The 16,329-nt window shown below is 46.3% G+C and overlaps 1 protein-coding gene across 2 annotated transcripts in view; it reads left to right on the top strand.

The window, feature by feature from the left end:
* Positions 1 to 16,329, top strand: part of LMF1 (lipase maturation factor 1) — a 207,288-nt gene that overhangs the window by 556 nt on the left and 190,403 nt on the right. The window contains exon 2 of one of the 2 annotated variants that reach the window (XM_072878190.1): positions 10,071 to 10,380. In XM_072878190.1, the coding sequence (XP_072734291.1) occupies positions 10,071 to 10,380 (310 nt within the window). Of the gene's footprint in view, positions 1 to 10,070; positions 10,381 to 16,329 lie in introns of those variants that run through there. The other variant, XM_072878189.1, reaches the window with a different exon arrangement.

The following is a 16,329-nucleotide window of genomic DNA, read 5'->3' as shown; positions in this document are numbered from 1 at the left end:
CGTCTTTGTACTGGGTGGTGAATTTCTGTTTGCGGGACGGGGGCTGCAGGGTGCTTTGCTCCAGCTCCTGGGTCCAGGCCCCATCCTGTCATGGCAGGCGTGCAGCAATTGCACTGAGAAGCCCTGCCTGCCTTTTACCAAAGTACTGCTTAATTTTGGATGTTGGGGGTACATGTTTGCGTATGCAAAGCTTGAGGGGACGACTGAGACGTGAAATGGGAAGAGCCTCTTGTTTTCAACTCTTGCTTTGCTGGTGGGATGGGGACCCTGCGGCTGACGGCTGCGATGGTGTTGGGTGATGCTGGGGCTCCCGTGTTGGTGGAGCTGGAAGGAGTTTGCTCGCACCACGAGGCTGGTACCTGTCAGCAGAGCTGGTCGGAGCCAGTAGTCCTTTTTCTTCAAGGTAGATGTTGTGAGCTAACTGTCAAGAGAGAAACTGCTCGTCTTAGAGAAGTCAGAAGCAGGTCTTTAGCATCTTATGTAGGACCAGAGGAACACGACATCCTTAGGTGCCAGCACGACCAGTTGGGACCTAGAATTGACGTGACCTTAAAATGGTTAACGGTGAAATCGGTTTCCGACCTCGGCTGTGCTTGTTTGGCTCTCACTTTGGCAAGGAATGCTGAGAGCCGTGCTTGGAGCCCACTAGTGCTCCACTTAAAAAATATTCACAGTGAAACCTAAACTGACATGTAACACACTACGTTACAAATTCTAAACTTGCCCCAGATTTGTCCACAAAATCGTTAGGATTTGTAGGCTGCCAGCCTGCTTAGATTATTTTGCATCAAAACCATGCAGAAGTTGTAGTTTTGTATGGTTTTGACACGTGCTCTGTTTCTAGTTTGGTTTCAGCTCTCGGTGAAATGCGGGGTTATGACTCTTTCAGTCAAAATGAAAGCGATTCTGATATTCCCCCGTGTGTAAATCCAGACTGCTGAGTTTCCCATAGCTCAGTTTGCAGTTTCCTTATGAAAAACTGATTAGTGTTCTCCGCTGTGCGTTCGGTGGAGGCCGCTGCTTTCTGATCACGGATTTGGGGTTATAAATATGCCACATCCGGGACCAAATGCTGTCCTGTAGATTGGTGGCGTGTTTGATGGGAAGGGGCTGGTGGGGAGCTGGGAAGGGAGAGGCGGTGGCTGGAGGGGTGGGAGTTGGTAAGGGGGTGATGAGGCAGAGGAGGGTGAAGAGCGAATCAAATATATGGGACCTTCTGGTCTGCAGGAGACCTGACTGGGGACAACGAGAGCAGTAAGAGGTGAGGAGCAAGTATCCCATTCAGGGTCAGGTGAGTTACGGCATGGAAATGATTGCAAGCTACAGGCTGTGGGGAGAAAGGGAGAGTGAGCATTTGTAAGCCAGAGGATGAAGCTGAGGTGACAGGCTAGTGAGTGAAAGCAGGATGACAGAAAATAGGGGGAAGAACTGGATTTGGCACTTTTCGAAAGAGGAACGGGGAGTGGGAATGCCTGGGAGTGGCAGAAGTGGGGAGGAGACCCCAAAATACTTCCACAGTCCAGAGTGAGGAAATCTTTTTGACAGGGGTAGCCTCAGAGGAAAGGGTTTGGGTACCAGACCTGGAAGGAACAGGGTAGGAGGATGGCTCTGTCCTTTGTAATAGAGGAGGTGCAAGAAAGGAAAAGTTTACCTCCTCGTTATGCAACTTCAGCTTGATTGCGATCAGGTAACAGTGATTTCTGCTGTTTGTTTTGGTTGAGTAACAGCCAAGGGACCCAAAGCCAGAAATCTGGGCCAGATTTGAGACAGGTCGAATTCTGACTTGGGCCATCACTTGCGGTGATGTTTGGGCTCCAGCTGTGATCCCAGCGCGGGGGAGACGCTGCACAGCCTACAACTGAAGCACTCGTGGAGTGGAAACAAATTGGTGTGTCTGAGACGGAGAGATTGTGAAGAGGCAGATTCCTCTGTGAAAGGCTGCAAAACCATGACGGCTGTTGGGGTGGGATGCTCTCGAGGGAAGGTGGGTTGCCTTTTGATCTCTTCTGAGAGCCTGCGTTTAGAAACAGCAGAAAACAATTTAAAGCCTCTGTGCCAAGCACCTCTTCCAAGCTCTTTTCTGAAGATGGAACCATTTACGCTGACAGATTATTTTTTTTCCCAGACGCGGCGATTCTGCACACGCCGAGTCTCAGACTTGCTGAGGAAACGGTTGATGCCGTTGTGACAGTTTGACATTCCTCAGTCGTGGGATGTTTTTCCCCCTTCTTTCATTTCACCCTTTTAAACATAACCCTTTCATTCCTGCTGTGTTAAGCAACAAATCCTTTGGGGGCACCTTGTGCTAAAGTATCAGGAAAGTGGTCACCTCCTGATGATTGCAGCTCCTGCCTATTAGTGCAGCCATGTGAGCTGAAAGCTTGTTCTCTCCTAGGTGGAAAGGGAGGGGTGGGAGAGTGAAGGACCCCGTGGATGGGATGGAGAGAAGCATGATTTGGGGTGTACTGTGATGCTGAGGCGAGGGGCAGAATTGCCAAGAGTGATTTGGGGGCCTGTCACCTCCTTCCTGCCCCCCACTCCACTCTTGAGAGGCTGTTTTATTGCCTGATGCAGGCCGGGGAGATGCTTTCCCTTTGGATCTCCTCCTGTGGAAGGAGGACAGGCAGAGCAAGGCAGGTGTGAAGTGTCCTTCTGTGTGCCCTCCCTTCTCCCCCACCCCCTTTGGTTATAACAGCTCTCCTTTTTTTGAAGGGGGTTTCCAGAAGCAGCCAGAGCCTGGGAAGTCCCTGGCAAAGCAGCTGTTGTCTGAGAGGCAGGCTAGAGATGGGAAGGTGGGAAAGGATCTGATGATTCGTGGAGGCCAGCGACCAAAACCACCTGCTGCTTGCAGGAATGGGAAGGAAGGGGAAAATGGATCCAAGCTGAGAGCGCTCAGTGAGGTTTGCTCTTTGCAGCAGGGCTGTGCCAGGGGGATCCTCCCAGCCGAGCACGAAGGTAAATGAAACGCCTGTCTGTGCAATTCTGTTTTTAATAGTAGCTAGCACTGTGCACTTGTAAATTAGGTGACACTTAAGTTCTTATAACTGACAGCCCTCAGAGACATTTTCAGATCTGGAACCTCTTTCTCTCCACTTCACCAAGTAAGTGTGGGCAGCCCAAGTTGTAAAACCCTTCCGGAGGAGGAGAGTGTGAAGTTACACAGAATTCAGCCCTGAACACTGAGGAAGAGAACAATTGTGTAGGGCTTACCCTGCTGCCCAGACCCCTCTCTCTGCTTCTGTAGAGGCATCTTTGTATAGTACTGGTGTGCCAATTGAAGAGACTTGTCTCACAGACTTCCACCGTTGCAACCTGTCCGTCACTGGCTAACTGCAGTCTCTAATACAGTAATTCATGGGACAGGGAGGCTTGGAGAAATGCCATTTTGAGATTTGAAGGTTTTCTGTCCTGGTCTTGCACTGCGTGTTTGTTCTTTATGGCAGGAATTGGCATATTGTAAATACAGCAAGTCTTTGAGGTCTTGTTGGAAGTGCTGTTACAGGTAAATAGCTGGTCCCAAAGCTCTCGACAACAAATGTGCATTATTTGCTCCTTTCACCCTCCTTCTAAATCATTGTTAAGTGCCCTTTTTGGATGATTACTATCATCAGATTCCAGATGTAGAAGTTTAAGTAATTAGATACCACCCTTCCCAATTTCAGCCAGGCTCTGTAGAGTGCTTTGAAATAAAAGCTATTATTTAAATCTAGTTTATCTTCTTTCTCCTTATGTATTGTTTAATAGTAGTATTTTCTTTCTCCAGAGCTAGAGCTACGGGAGGTTCATGCTACTTCTTCCTAATTCTGAAATCTAAAGCCTTCGCAGGGGGGTTTGGCTTCCTGTAGGTTCCTGGCTCTCCCCGGTGTCCTTCCTCCTCTCTCTTTCTCTCTGCCATCTCCCCTGCTTTCCCTCTTCTCTTCCCTCAGTTGTATTAAAAGGCTCCCAGTAGCTTTCATCTTGCCTAGTCAGGATTATAGTACATCTTCAGACGCTTTTTCTCCTCTGAAAGGTTTTATTTCAGCGCGGTGCTTGTTAGCAAGTCTGCACAACAAAGGCAGTATGTTAGCACTGTGTCCTCTTAGCAAGCTACATGCCCCCCGTGTAACTCTGCACGAAAGAGCTGCGTAAGCGAGACCGAAGTGCGTTTGGTCCCGAACAAAGCACTTTCACTATGGGAAGATAAATCCATAGCAAGCAGTGATAGTTTAAGGGAAATGAGAACAAGAACCGAGAAGGAAAGAATCTGTCTTCCAGCCTGCTGTTTGCCCAGAGCTGGTCTGGAGCAGAGGGATCTTCTCAGGGCATCCTCCAGCTGCAGGCTGGACTGCTGCTGGTGTGGTTTTGAGCAATCTGGGTCCTATGGGGAAGCTTTTTAGCAGTGCCACAGCCCAGCCTTTTCTATTTGCTTTCACGTTATTTCAAACAAAGAGGCAATGGGGAGATAAGCGCTCAAAACGCCTCCAAAGCAACCACCCCGAAGTCTTTAGCTTTGCTGCGAGTGTCAATAAAACAAAAAAGCGTTAAGAACAGACTACTTTGTTGTGTGCTTATTTGTGGCTGTAGGGTTGCACAATGAAAAGAGGGTGCTTGGTTTCACTCTGCCTCTTTGCTCAGTACTGCAGTGTTGTTGCTTCTGTGTTGCAAAACTTTGCAGGGGAATTTATCAATTGAAAACTTATTTGATTCATTTCTCTGATAATAATGAAAAGACCATGCATATTCTCCCCTTTCTTCTTTTCAGTAGTACAACCTCAGCTTGCCAGCATCCAGCATAAGGCCTTTTTTGAATGCCTTGTTGGGTCAAAGGTGCACTTGATATATGGCTCCAGGCAGATTTTTTTTGTGTGTGCAAAATGTAGTTTGGTTTTCATGCAAAGCTCTTTGCTCTTGGTTCATTTCTTCTTGTGGTTTGGGCTTTAAGTAAAAGTTAAGACTTCTTTTAATGGGGGGAGAGAGAAAGCCATATGACCGGAAAGTTTTGGATTTCACATCTTTAAATCTTTACAGAGCATGAAGAATGGGATTCTCTCATTCTCCTACCATGACAGGCTGAGCCTGGACCGGGGGAAAGGAACTGAGGTGACAGGGCAATATGGATAGACCAAATCATTTCAGATGGGTGACGCTTGTGTTGCATGCTTGGGTTGTGTTTATTGGTAGCATGTGGGTTTGAACAAGGAACGCGTTCAGTTTGGGGGGAGAGAGGATGCTGGGAGGGGAAGGGGACGGTGGAGGGGGGGAGTTAATGGAAAAGTACAGTAAAGCACATTCTGAGGTGAGAATAAGTAGTGAAGGTCTATTAGCAGTTGATGACAATTTACATGTATTACTTATGTAAAGATCAGCTCGCAGCAGGTAGAGGAGCGTGCTCCCATGTGAGCTGTCAAAGGCTCCGTCTGCCTCCCGAGTGGGAGGGAGCATGGGAGTCGCTGAGGCTGAGTTTTTTTCAATCCGCAAAGGAGCGAACAGTCTGAAGAATGGCAAAGTGCTTCAGGTGGAAAGAGAGGAGACTGGCACGGGCTGAAGATACCCAAATCCAGGAAGTATGGGTAAAAAGTCCAGGCAGTGAGCAGCCACAGGGGTGATGGGCAAGGTGATGGGGTTTTATGCTGGGTTTGGAGACTTGGAGGTGTGCAGAGCTGTGCTGGGAGTCTGCAGGGGATGTCCGTGAATTAGGAGCCCAGCCACGGCCTCACATCGTTCCCATCCGTGGTGCCGGAAAGGATAGCTATGGGAAAACATCAGCTTCTGTGTCCTGGTCAGCAAAGTGCATCCTGAACTCTGAAAAAGTGCCCTTCTCAATTACGCTCTGGTTTTGTAAGATGATACCAGAAAGTGAGAGTCATTCTGAGGGGTTTGGCCTGCTAAAGAGACTGGAAGGAGTGGGTGACTCTGGATTAGGCCCTGGGTTAGCTTGCTCCATCCTGGGGGAATCTACTGTGGACTCCTCGGTGCAGTGTATGCCTGAGCTGGAGGTAGCTCGGGTGCTGGTGGAGGCAAGCTGCCTGGTGTGTAGGAATGCAAGTGTTTGTGCTGTTCTTGCAGGAAAAAATAAACCCTGAACTGACAGAAGACACTGATGAGTGCATTGCCCAAAGCTTGCAAATCCAGGAGTCAGGTTTGCTGAGGAGGAAAGCGGCTTCTCCTGAGCTAGATGCAGTCTTGCAGCTCTGTTGGTGACTGAGACGCTGCCCGCTTGCCTGGCTAACAGCGGTGCTCAGCAGCTGCCTGCTCAGACTTTCTTTTGCCATTCCAGCATCCCTTTGGGTAAGACCCTTCTCTCTTTCCTGGCTGGGCTGGCATGAACCTTGCAGACACCCAGGAGCACAGCTTTACAGAGCATTTGGAGAGGCTGAGGTGGATGCAGTACTGTTGCTCGAGCAGACTCAGTGCCTTGGACCCCATGGCGTGGTTGAACCCAGCATGCCGTGTAGGTGGGTCCCCCCAGCATCGGCTGACTTACTAACCGGTGAATTCTGGTTCGCGTAACAGAACTGCTCTGACAGCCTCTTGCCAGGAAGAAGCTGCGGGATGAAAAAGAGAAGCAATTAACCTTGCCCCATGCCCCAGCAGTGCAGCGAGCATGCCAGCCAGTGCCCAAGGTGGAAGGAAACTTGTTTGACCATGTTTACCTGGAGGGAGTGGGAAGATGGAGAGTGGAAAATCCCCAAACACGAGGCCAAAGGGAGAGGAGTTTCAGAACAGGGGTTAAGGAAGAGGAAGAAAAGCACAGCCTTGGGGGCAAAAGGGATTTCTCCCTCCCCCCCCCCCCCAACTAAGCCAAGATCGAAGGGGAGGTTCCTGGAGAAGGGAACAGGGTCTGTGTTGTCATCAATTTAAGGATACAGTTTCTCAAGAGGAATTCAGGGAGAGGAAGCAATGACAAGCTGATAAATAACTTCCCTTTTTTTCCCGTGGATCTATGCATCTCCTGTGTTGCTGAAATTCTTTGCAGAATCTGTCTTTAGTTTCACCTACTGCCTGTGTCTGGTAGCCTACAGGGTGAAGCCTCTTGAAGGTTTAGCTGGTGCCTTGGGAGGGCAGGTCTAGACAATTTGGTGGTGGGGTTTGAGAAGCGGGTGCTGCCTAAGGGATGTGCCCTTCCAAGGTGCTCCAAAAGATGCTGGAGATGAGTGGAGAGGGAGCACGGTGCGAGACAGCGGCTCAGCTTGGGGAGTGTCCAGGAGAGGGAGCTGGATCCGGGACGGAGCAGCACGTCTAGGAAATGCTGCACACGTGTGAGCAATAAACGGCGCTCGCTGGACATGGGCCCCGATGGCTTTGGGAGGGTGATGGACCGAACCGTAGGTGGAACCGTCAGGATTTGGTTTGGGTTAGATGAGGAGTTCATCAAATTAGGGCTGTTGCCGATGGGATTTAGTTGTGAAATCATAATATGTGAAATACCAGCAGTGCAGCATCTTGCGAGAAATCGGTGCTCTGGGAGAAAACCACTGTGGAGCCCAAACTGGCCAATCTTTAGATGTGCAGTTCATGCCAACCTATAATGCAGTCTTTGCTGCTTTCAGACTTAAAAAGGCTGTACAGTATTTTTTACATACAATGTGTACTTTTCTGCAATTGCTATAGTTTCTTTTTCCTAATTTACCCTTTCCTTGTTTATCTTGCATACTGCGCAGGGGTCTAATTTAGATTTTTTTAGGAAAAAAACCTGCTTAGCAGTTATGGGTTGGGGCAGCAATTTCTGTAGCATTTAGAGGTGAATTTGATTAGCACTTTTGGAAAACTGTGCAGCAAATTGCAGTGCTAATCAAGGGAAATCAAGCCATGGAGTTTTAAGGCAGAGTTGGTCTTTAGTTTTTTTTAAAACCAAAAATGAAGATATTAAGTTGTCTGAGGCTCAGAAGCATTATATTTCTGCCTGTTTCATGTGTCAGGCTTTCTGATTCTACAGTTGTGCCGAACAGAGTGTTGGTAGAAAAATATGAATACTCTAAAATATAAAACACTTAATTTGCGGTCCAAAGCTGATTCTTTAGTGTTGTGATCAGTTTTTTCTCTTGTCCCTCCCTGTCCATAACCGAGTAAAATATTCTGTCTGTCTTTTATTAGTTTGTAAAATCCTTCACTGTGTATAAAAGATGGACGGAAAGAGATGCAACCAATTAAACCCCCAACTTTATTGTGTTAGCGCTGTGATTCAGGATCTGTTGTAATCAATGGGAACCCTCCCAGTGACCTCAGATATGCATTGGATTGCGAGTTTTAGTGGTTTTTCACATGAGAACAAAATACACGCCATGTGCAAAGTGATGGAGTGAGTGTTAAGTGGATTAACTGAAATCCACTGGAGACCTTTGTGTGTGTCTGGGGGGAACAGGACATTTATTTTTATTCCCTGGGGCTGCAGACTTTGGGTTGCTAGTTGAACTTCAACAAAAGGGGAAGCCAGGCCTGAACTCGGGGTATAGTTTCACGTAGACTTTCCACCCGTGTTCCCAGTGAGAGACACCAACCAGATGAACACCAGAATTCTTGTTTGCAGAATGGCAGTATTCAGATAAGGAAGGAAACAGATTTGATCATTAACTTAGGAAGGCTGGGGGGAGACAGATCGGGCTTTCGCAAGAGCTCTGGTATTGCTGCATGTGACGTGGCTGGTGTTTGGATAACGTTTGGAAGATGGGCAAGTTAGCTGCTGGGAGCAAAATATATGGAGCATAATCAGGAAATGTTGGCCTTCATCATTTTTTTCTGAGAAATGGAGATTACTGCAGTTACGAACTGCAAATTGGTAACTGGAGGAGATTCCTAAAATATGAGATAATCCCTAGAAGCCGACCAACTTTCTCTGTAGAACATCAAATTCTAGGTCTATAATCTGTAATTAAATTGCTTATGTGCTGTTAAAAAAAGCATCTGGCTGTTCTAAGATTGTCCAGTGCAAGAGCATAGACACTATAAATGAGAGAGCTGTAGAGACATGTAAAAAGCAGCAATTTAGAGGACAGGAAAGTATTAAGACTTTGTATTTCCAACCTACCAGGATGTGAGAGGATCCAGAAGGTCACCCCATAGCATAACTACTGTCTTTTGCAATTGCGGTGGATAACCATTAACCATTACGCTGCCAGAAGAATTAAGGTGTCCTTTAGATGCCTCTTAAATGGTGTGTATGAGTTTAGGCTGTCTCATTAACAATATTTTGGAATATTAAGTGTTTTCAATCTAAGGAAAAAATCCAATACTTGATAGATGCACAGATAGTGTTTTGTAAAAATTGAGGTATGTTGTCCTCTAAAGTCAACATATAACCTTGCAGGCACAGTCTGCTGTGGGTTATTTGTACTGGGAGCAGAAGACATTGTAACTCACCATGAACAACAAAACCCATGCTGGAGCTGTTGTCTATTTACACTGCAAAATGTTTTGTGAAACTGAAATAGGAGGGGTCAGCAAGTACAGCTATGTCTTTGCTTCTGCAAAGCTGAAGGGAGTTGCGTGTGCTCTTCTGGCTGCTTCAGCTCTGCTCCACAGTATCTGTGCGTGGACAGAGGGTTTCTCGGTGTCTTCTTTCCAAGTGCTTTTTGTAGAAAGGAAATTCTGTCTGAAAGTCTTGAAATTAATGCATTAATTTCACTTGTACTCTGCAGTGCAATTAAGCTGTTTTCCTCATCTGCATTAGGAGATGAATAGCGTATGTGACTAACCTAGGGTCACGCAGAGTCTAACAGAGCTGGGCTGAGCCTCCTGTTTCTACATCGGGTCAGGTCGCTCAGTTACAGGGAGCTTTTCCCAGAAGTGCACTGTTGAGTTTGCCTGAAGCAAGTGGCATGTCCCTTACAGCTGTTGAAGAGAACATTATCTCAGAACAGACTCTGTGCCATTTCCTGGTGTGAAGGCAGAGACAGTATTAATAGAATTCCTCTGCCTTCTGCATCGTGGTTAGTAGAAATGACTGTCTTGTATTTTAATGGAGATGAGGACATGTGAATAAATTCCTTCCCGAGGCATGAATATACTTCTGTAATTCTGAACTCAAAATATGTACTTCAGCCTGGATGATTTCTAATACCCTTTTTTTTTTTCCCCTCCTTGTTTTCCTCTAGTTGTGGCCTTCCTGGTGGCGTATCATCAAAACAAGCAGCTAATAGGAGAGAAGGGGCTGCTCCCTTGTAAACTGTACCTGCAGAATGTCAAAAAGTATTTCAAAGGGAAGATAAACCTGGATGCTCTGAGCTACGCACCAACAATCATCTGGTTTCTGGACTGGTCAGACATGGACAGCATCTTGGACTACCTCTCCCTGTTTGGCCTGGCAACTTCAGCCTTTGTGTTGGTAACTGGATGTGCAAACATGGTCCTCATGGCTGTCCTGTGGGTTCTCTACCTTTCGTTGGTCAATGTTGGACAGATCTGGTAGGTTAACAATCTCTCCGCTTTGTTTTTCTCTGTAATCTCTTGCTGTTTGTTGTACACATTGACTTTCTATTACCATTTGAGGTTGGTAATCTGGTAAGGAGCGATGAAGGAATCTGAGATAACGAAAGCATTTGGCAGAAATGAGTTATGGGCATGCTCCTGCTTTCTCTCCTACCTGGGATATCTGCTCTGATTTCTGTTGTCCTCCGTGAGAGGCAAATTGGCTGCATAATGTGCCATGCTACACGTTGTCCTTGCTGTGGAGTACTTTCCCTCATGGCTGTTGCAAGGGAATTCCCCTAGTACTTACCTTTGAGATGGTTTCTCAATTTTCAATTCTATCCAGAGGAGAACTGGAACACTCAGGATAAGTACATAAAACCTGTGGAGAAAAAGTAAAGGAGAAATAGTGTCTGCACATCGCCTTGCTGCAGGGAAAGACTGCGACGCAAAGTAAAAGGTTTTCGGTGGACCTCACAGTTGTCAAGGCATCAATTACTTTTAAGAGGATGGGCCCTTAGGAAACCACATTTCATTAGCTGACCTCTTCAAGTACCTCTCTGCCTGTAGCAGAGGTGATATGGTAACTTTGGGGAGGTAAAAAGTCATGCCATGAAGGAGTGCCCCAGCTGTGAACACGATACAGCTGTGTCAGTGAGCTGTTCTGGCTCTACAACGCATTACAGGACACCTTCTGTATAGATGAGCTCGGTGAATTTAATTTTAAGATGTGCATGTGCTTGGGCAGCCCTGCGTCTTGTCCTGTCCCATTCATTCCTATCCTACTCCAGATGGTATGTAAGTGGGTGAAGGATAACAGCTTCAGTTTTCTGAAAAGCTCTATTCTCTGAGCTCTTAACTCAGCGTGAACTTAAGACTCTGAAAGCAAGCCACAAAATTAGAAAAATAACTTGGTGGATAGTTTTCCATTGCCCATTTCCAAGTTATTCCAAAATCGCTTGTCTATTTTTCTAGATGCTTTATGTTACAGGGCAAGAATTCAAGCATCATCCTGCTCTCATTTCCAGAGATACAGGAGCCTGTGTCATTGTAGCAGTGAAATCTGGATGTGTTCCTTGGCTTCTTTCCCTTTGCGTTTCTGTTTGGGGGGGGGGAAAAACCCTAACAACCTCCCCCTCAAGTTGCAAAGGTTTTGTAGCTGAAAGCTGGACCTGCAGTGACTGCCGAGGCTGAAGGTTTGATCTGGCTTGCTCCTGAAGTGGTGGGCTAACTAAGACATTAGCATGACAGGCTTTCTTTGTTAGTGCCCACAAGGTGCTCTGGAGCACTCTGTGGACTGGTGCCGCTGCTGTAGCAGTGTTATAATGTCATTATAGTTTTGATTTAAAAAAAATAAAAGCTAGCTGGAATGTGTTCTCTCTGTGTCGGGCGGTTGCGTTCTGTGCTGGTGCTCTGCTCCCAGTTGCTTTTTCTGGTACAGGCAGACTGAAGGCAGAGGTGTGATGTCTTCTCTGCTGGTGCTGGAGGGGTGACAGTCCTGCAGAACTCTTGAGTTTTTGCCAAAAGAAATCCAGTTGTGCATGTTGAATACGTGGCTGTTTTGTCATATTTCAGGCCTTTAAGGGAGAGGCAAAGGGTGGGTGATAGAGAGGGGAGCCTTTTTCCACTGCTGCAGCGAACCACCACTGGTGTCCAGCAGACCATGTCCAAATGCCTCTTCCTGAGGTTGGTTAGAAGCTCACGGCCAAGCGTTAGGTCTCTGCAGCTCCGAAGACAATGAGCTGGCCAGCAGGAATGCAAGCAGAGCCCAGAGTTTTCCTTTTGTGGATGCTGTGGTTGAAAGGAATTGACTCTTGATATTTGAGATAAGGCTATGTTTTTTCCTCCTTTGCTACTTCAGGTTTGGAGTTTAAAAGTTACTCTGGCACAGGCAGGTGACTCCTGGTATACAGCAATAACACACCAAGGGAATGGGTCAGGTTCTTCTGGGGAAGGGGGGTGGATAGGAGGCGTTGCCTCAACTTCATCTTTTCTTAATTGTGGCATCAAATATGTTACACAGGAAATTAGGTTCTTCTTGTAAAGGGGTGAGGGAAAAGAATCAAAGCAACCCAGCAGTACAGTTCATTCAGCTGTGGTTACATTTTTCATTAGATCCTCCGAAATGGGTCACTGGGTGGTCAAAGCCATATTATTATTGTGCATACAGTGTGACGTTCAGTTCCTGGAGAAGAGGATGCTGGGTGGCTAGGAACCTACAGTGCAAGTAAACATGGGGAAAGAGCAAAGGGGGATTAACTAATTTCTCACCGTTCTTCAGGGAATTGTGGTGGCACGAGGGATGAGCTGAGAGTACCTGAAATCTCATGAATTCTGCTGCTGATCGTGGGTGGGTGGCAGCATTGGCCTTAAAACTAAGGCTGGCTTTAAAACTCCCTTTTCACACTGGTTTGTAGTGGGGTTAGACGATCCATTAACTTTGTCTTACTCTCAAATTTGGGCCGACTGAGAGGTTTTGATGAGTTCTGATTGTTCTCCAAAGCATCTGTTGAAGACCACAGTGACTTCTTATAAAGGGGGGAAAGGACAACGTTGTCAGGCATTCCTGATCAGAGTTACGAGATAGCTCAGCAAAGAGGCGTCTGAAATGAGGAAGAAATTCCTCCTGTGGCCACATTGTTTTGTAGTTATTGTATGGTCTTTCTTAGTGTTCCTCTGCAGCCGGCAGGCGTGGGCTCCTGCAAGCCGGCACTGCTGGGCTCGGCACGGACCTGTGGGCTGATCCGATCCAGAAAAATCCCTTGCAGTAGTTGCCTGGGAAGCCAGTTCAAGCAAGATACGGGGTGATAAGGAGGAAGAGAGTTCTCTTCTTTAGGCCAGTGAGGAAGAATTTATTCCTTTTATCGCCTTTTCTTTTTCTATTTTAATTTTAAATGTTTCTATTTGTTTTGGGCTGGAGTCTCCAGATACCGGGCGCTGCTGAAGGAGCAAGTCTTTCAACTGCTGTCCAGCTGGCTTGGGCTCAGAGTCAGAGGAAGCTTTAGAAGAGCAAACAGTCTCCTTTGAAGGGCAGGACGCGTTGCCTGCCTGCCCTGGTACTGCCGACCTCCACCTGTGAGCTGGGGAATACGCTGTGTGCCTGGGGACAGCTGAGCCTGCTGTGACAGCACGGCAAGGGACCAGCTAAAGGTCTTTGAGGGTGTTACAACCCTCGAGAAAGCTGCTCCTGGAACGGGCTGATGTGAGCTCTTTGTGATGGATTTTGTGGGATAAGGATTACTTTGGCGACCTAAAATCCTGAGAACTGGGGCCAGGATGTTGTCCTGGCCCTGAATTCTTGACTTTGCCAGTTTACCGTTGGCTCTGCCAAAGTGCAGGTGAACTGTCTGAAATCAGATGCACTTTGGTGGGTCTCAAAACTAGGCTAGCTTTCAGAGAACAGCGTATTAATTTTGGCACCTGTGAAATGCAGGGCCAAGATCGCCTTTGCCAAGTTTGACAGTGGAATGCACAGGGAAGCTTTTGTAATTCTGGGCACTCTGTTCCCAAAACAGCTGTGGTATTCGGCGTCTGCTCAGACTAAACCTGGATGTTTTCTCTGGGTCGTGGGGCATGGATATAATGGTGCTGCACTTGCATCACAAGCTCAGTGCGTCTGTCTTAAAATACTGCATTTTTTTTTTTTCCCCTCTCTGCCATTTTGAACTTTTCCTTATGAAGTAGGAGGAGACTGTCAAGAATCCAAAAATCTGCCAGTGCAAAAAAATACATAATGTCTGACCCATAGGCTGGGTGAAGTGCTTGATCATTATGTTAATTTTAGCCTTCATTTTTCTTCTAATTTCTGCAGACTATGCCTAATTTCAGCAAAACAATAATAGTAAAAAGTGGTTTCAGTTTAAGTATAATAGAAGCTATTTAATGAAGCTAAAGTTGCTTAAAAAGATTTTGTGGGAATTCCCCGTACTTCCGCGTCCATTTTGCAGGCTGCAAGTCCTGCTTGTCTCGGTTCAGTCACTGGAAGAACAGCGCAGCTCTGCAGGTCCAATACAAATGGCTTTGCCTTTCTCCCCGCTTCCTCCCTCCTGAATATTAATATAATGGATTGTCGTACATTTAAGCAAGAATGGGAAAAGCCGCCCCTTTGTTTAAAAGTAAAAAATACTTGTTGCAGGTGACCTCATGAAACTTCGATTTGTGGTTTTATTCCCTGTGGTTTCTGCTGGGGCATATGTCTGCAGAGATGGACCATCAGCAGCAGAGGTCCTTTGTTAGGACAAGCTCTCCGGGAGAGGTGTTCCGGCAGAAGTTGAATCATTTTTGTACCAGAATAACTCATGCACTTCTAAAGTGAATTTGTAATTCTGGAATAAAATCACTTTTATCCCGCAGTAAGGTGTCTCCAGAGAGCTATTACATTTTCTTATATAAACAAACTTTTAAACTACTCTGCCACTGATCTCCTGTTTCTTCTTCTGTTGTTTCCTCAGTGAACACCCCCCCCCCCCAGCATTTTCAAATGTCATCTGAAAACCCTTCCTTTCCCTTGGTTATCGTGTTGTTTCATTTTACAAAGCATATTGCCCACTGTTAGAGAGCATTCAGTGGTACAGTTTGTAAGACACTTGATACAAAAGCTAGAATTGTGGTTTTAAAAATCCTATTGCCTTTTTTTCTTTCATGACTAAGATTCTGGTAGAGTTACAAGAGCTCAAGGGAATAGGTTAAACAAGCCAATAAATAAAACGTTATAGCATGAGGTGGCTACAGGGTTCTTTTCAGTGTGTTCTTCCCTTGTGGAAAATGTTGGTGGAGCTACTGCTACCAGGTATTTAGGGTAAAATAAGACTAAGCAGCACACCTTTTTTTCTGCAAGGAATATGAAAGCCAACAGTGCTTCACCACTGTACAACCCAGAGATTGCGGGCAAGTGCTGTTTGAGCTGTGCTCACGTGCCCTTCGAAGCCCGCGTGCCCAGGTGGTTTCCAAGAAGTTGCAGATGCTGCAAGACTTTTCTAGAGCATGGAGGGAAGGACATGCCTCTGTCTTTCTGGTCCCAAATGCCTGGTGTTTTTTCATGTTTAGCTGATTGAACAGAATATTAATAGCTTTTAACTTTACTGTTAAGGACTTATTGGAGGGACAGGTATACTGCAGGTCATGAAAGCGTGTCTCTGAGGCATGTAATTTAATTACAATTAAATTACCGTCTTCAGAAGTTCATTTACAACAGAGAAAGAAGAAAGACTTGTATGTCATGGAGGTTTTGTGGTTTATATGTCTCATTAAAAACCACTTGACCTATGCAGGACTTTAATCACAGTCTTCTGTGTGCTAGCGGATGAACTGGTGACTGGTTCAGGCTGAACTTCATTAAATGCTGGGGGGCTGATGAGATGCTCAGGGCTGTGTTTTTACTCTCCAGGAGGGCATTAGTAGCCATTAAATGGGCCTCTTCCCCACTTTCTTTCCTCTTATATTCTACAGCTTTGGTTTTTCAGTCTAAAGCACTTGGGTTTTTGTCTAGTGTCATCCTATCCAGTAAAGGTTAGAAACAGATCTCTTCTGAGTTTCTTATTCCAGCTTGTAAAACAGCCAGCGTGTGAATTGTGGGCTAGATTTGGCAAAACATCATTCCCATTTTTAAGTGCACTGGTTTGTGACCCTCTTACGATGAGGGCACAGCACTTAAGGAGATATTCATTTTAGGACTAGGGGAGTCCTAGCCTGACATGCAAAATACAGATGGAAGAATCACCCTTTGAGCTTCCAGGAGACCAGAGCCAGAGCCAGGGTGAATGAAGGTATCCACACGGGTACATTTGAGCTAATGCACATTTTATTAAGTAGCATGGGTAATTTGGTAAGACTTTTTTGACTGCCCCCGAGCAAGCAAACACTAAAAGATCAGGAGCTGTGCAAGTAGGGAATAGGAACTTGCATGTCCTGGGTTTCATCAGTACGCGTGGTTCACTTGGGAAGTTC

The sequence above is a fragment of the Ciconia boyciana genome, chromosome 13 (genome assembly GCF_034638445.1).
Source record: "Ciconia boyciana chromosome 13, ASM3463844v1, whole genome shotgun sequence".
Classification (NCBI taxonomy): Eukaryota; Metazoa; Chordata; class Aves; order Ciconiiformes; family Ciconiidae; genus Ciconia; species Ciconia boyciana.
This window is presented reverse-complemented; position numbering and strand designations above follow the sequence as displayed.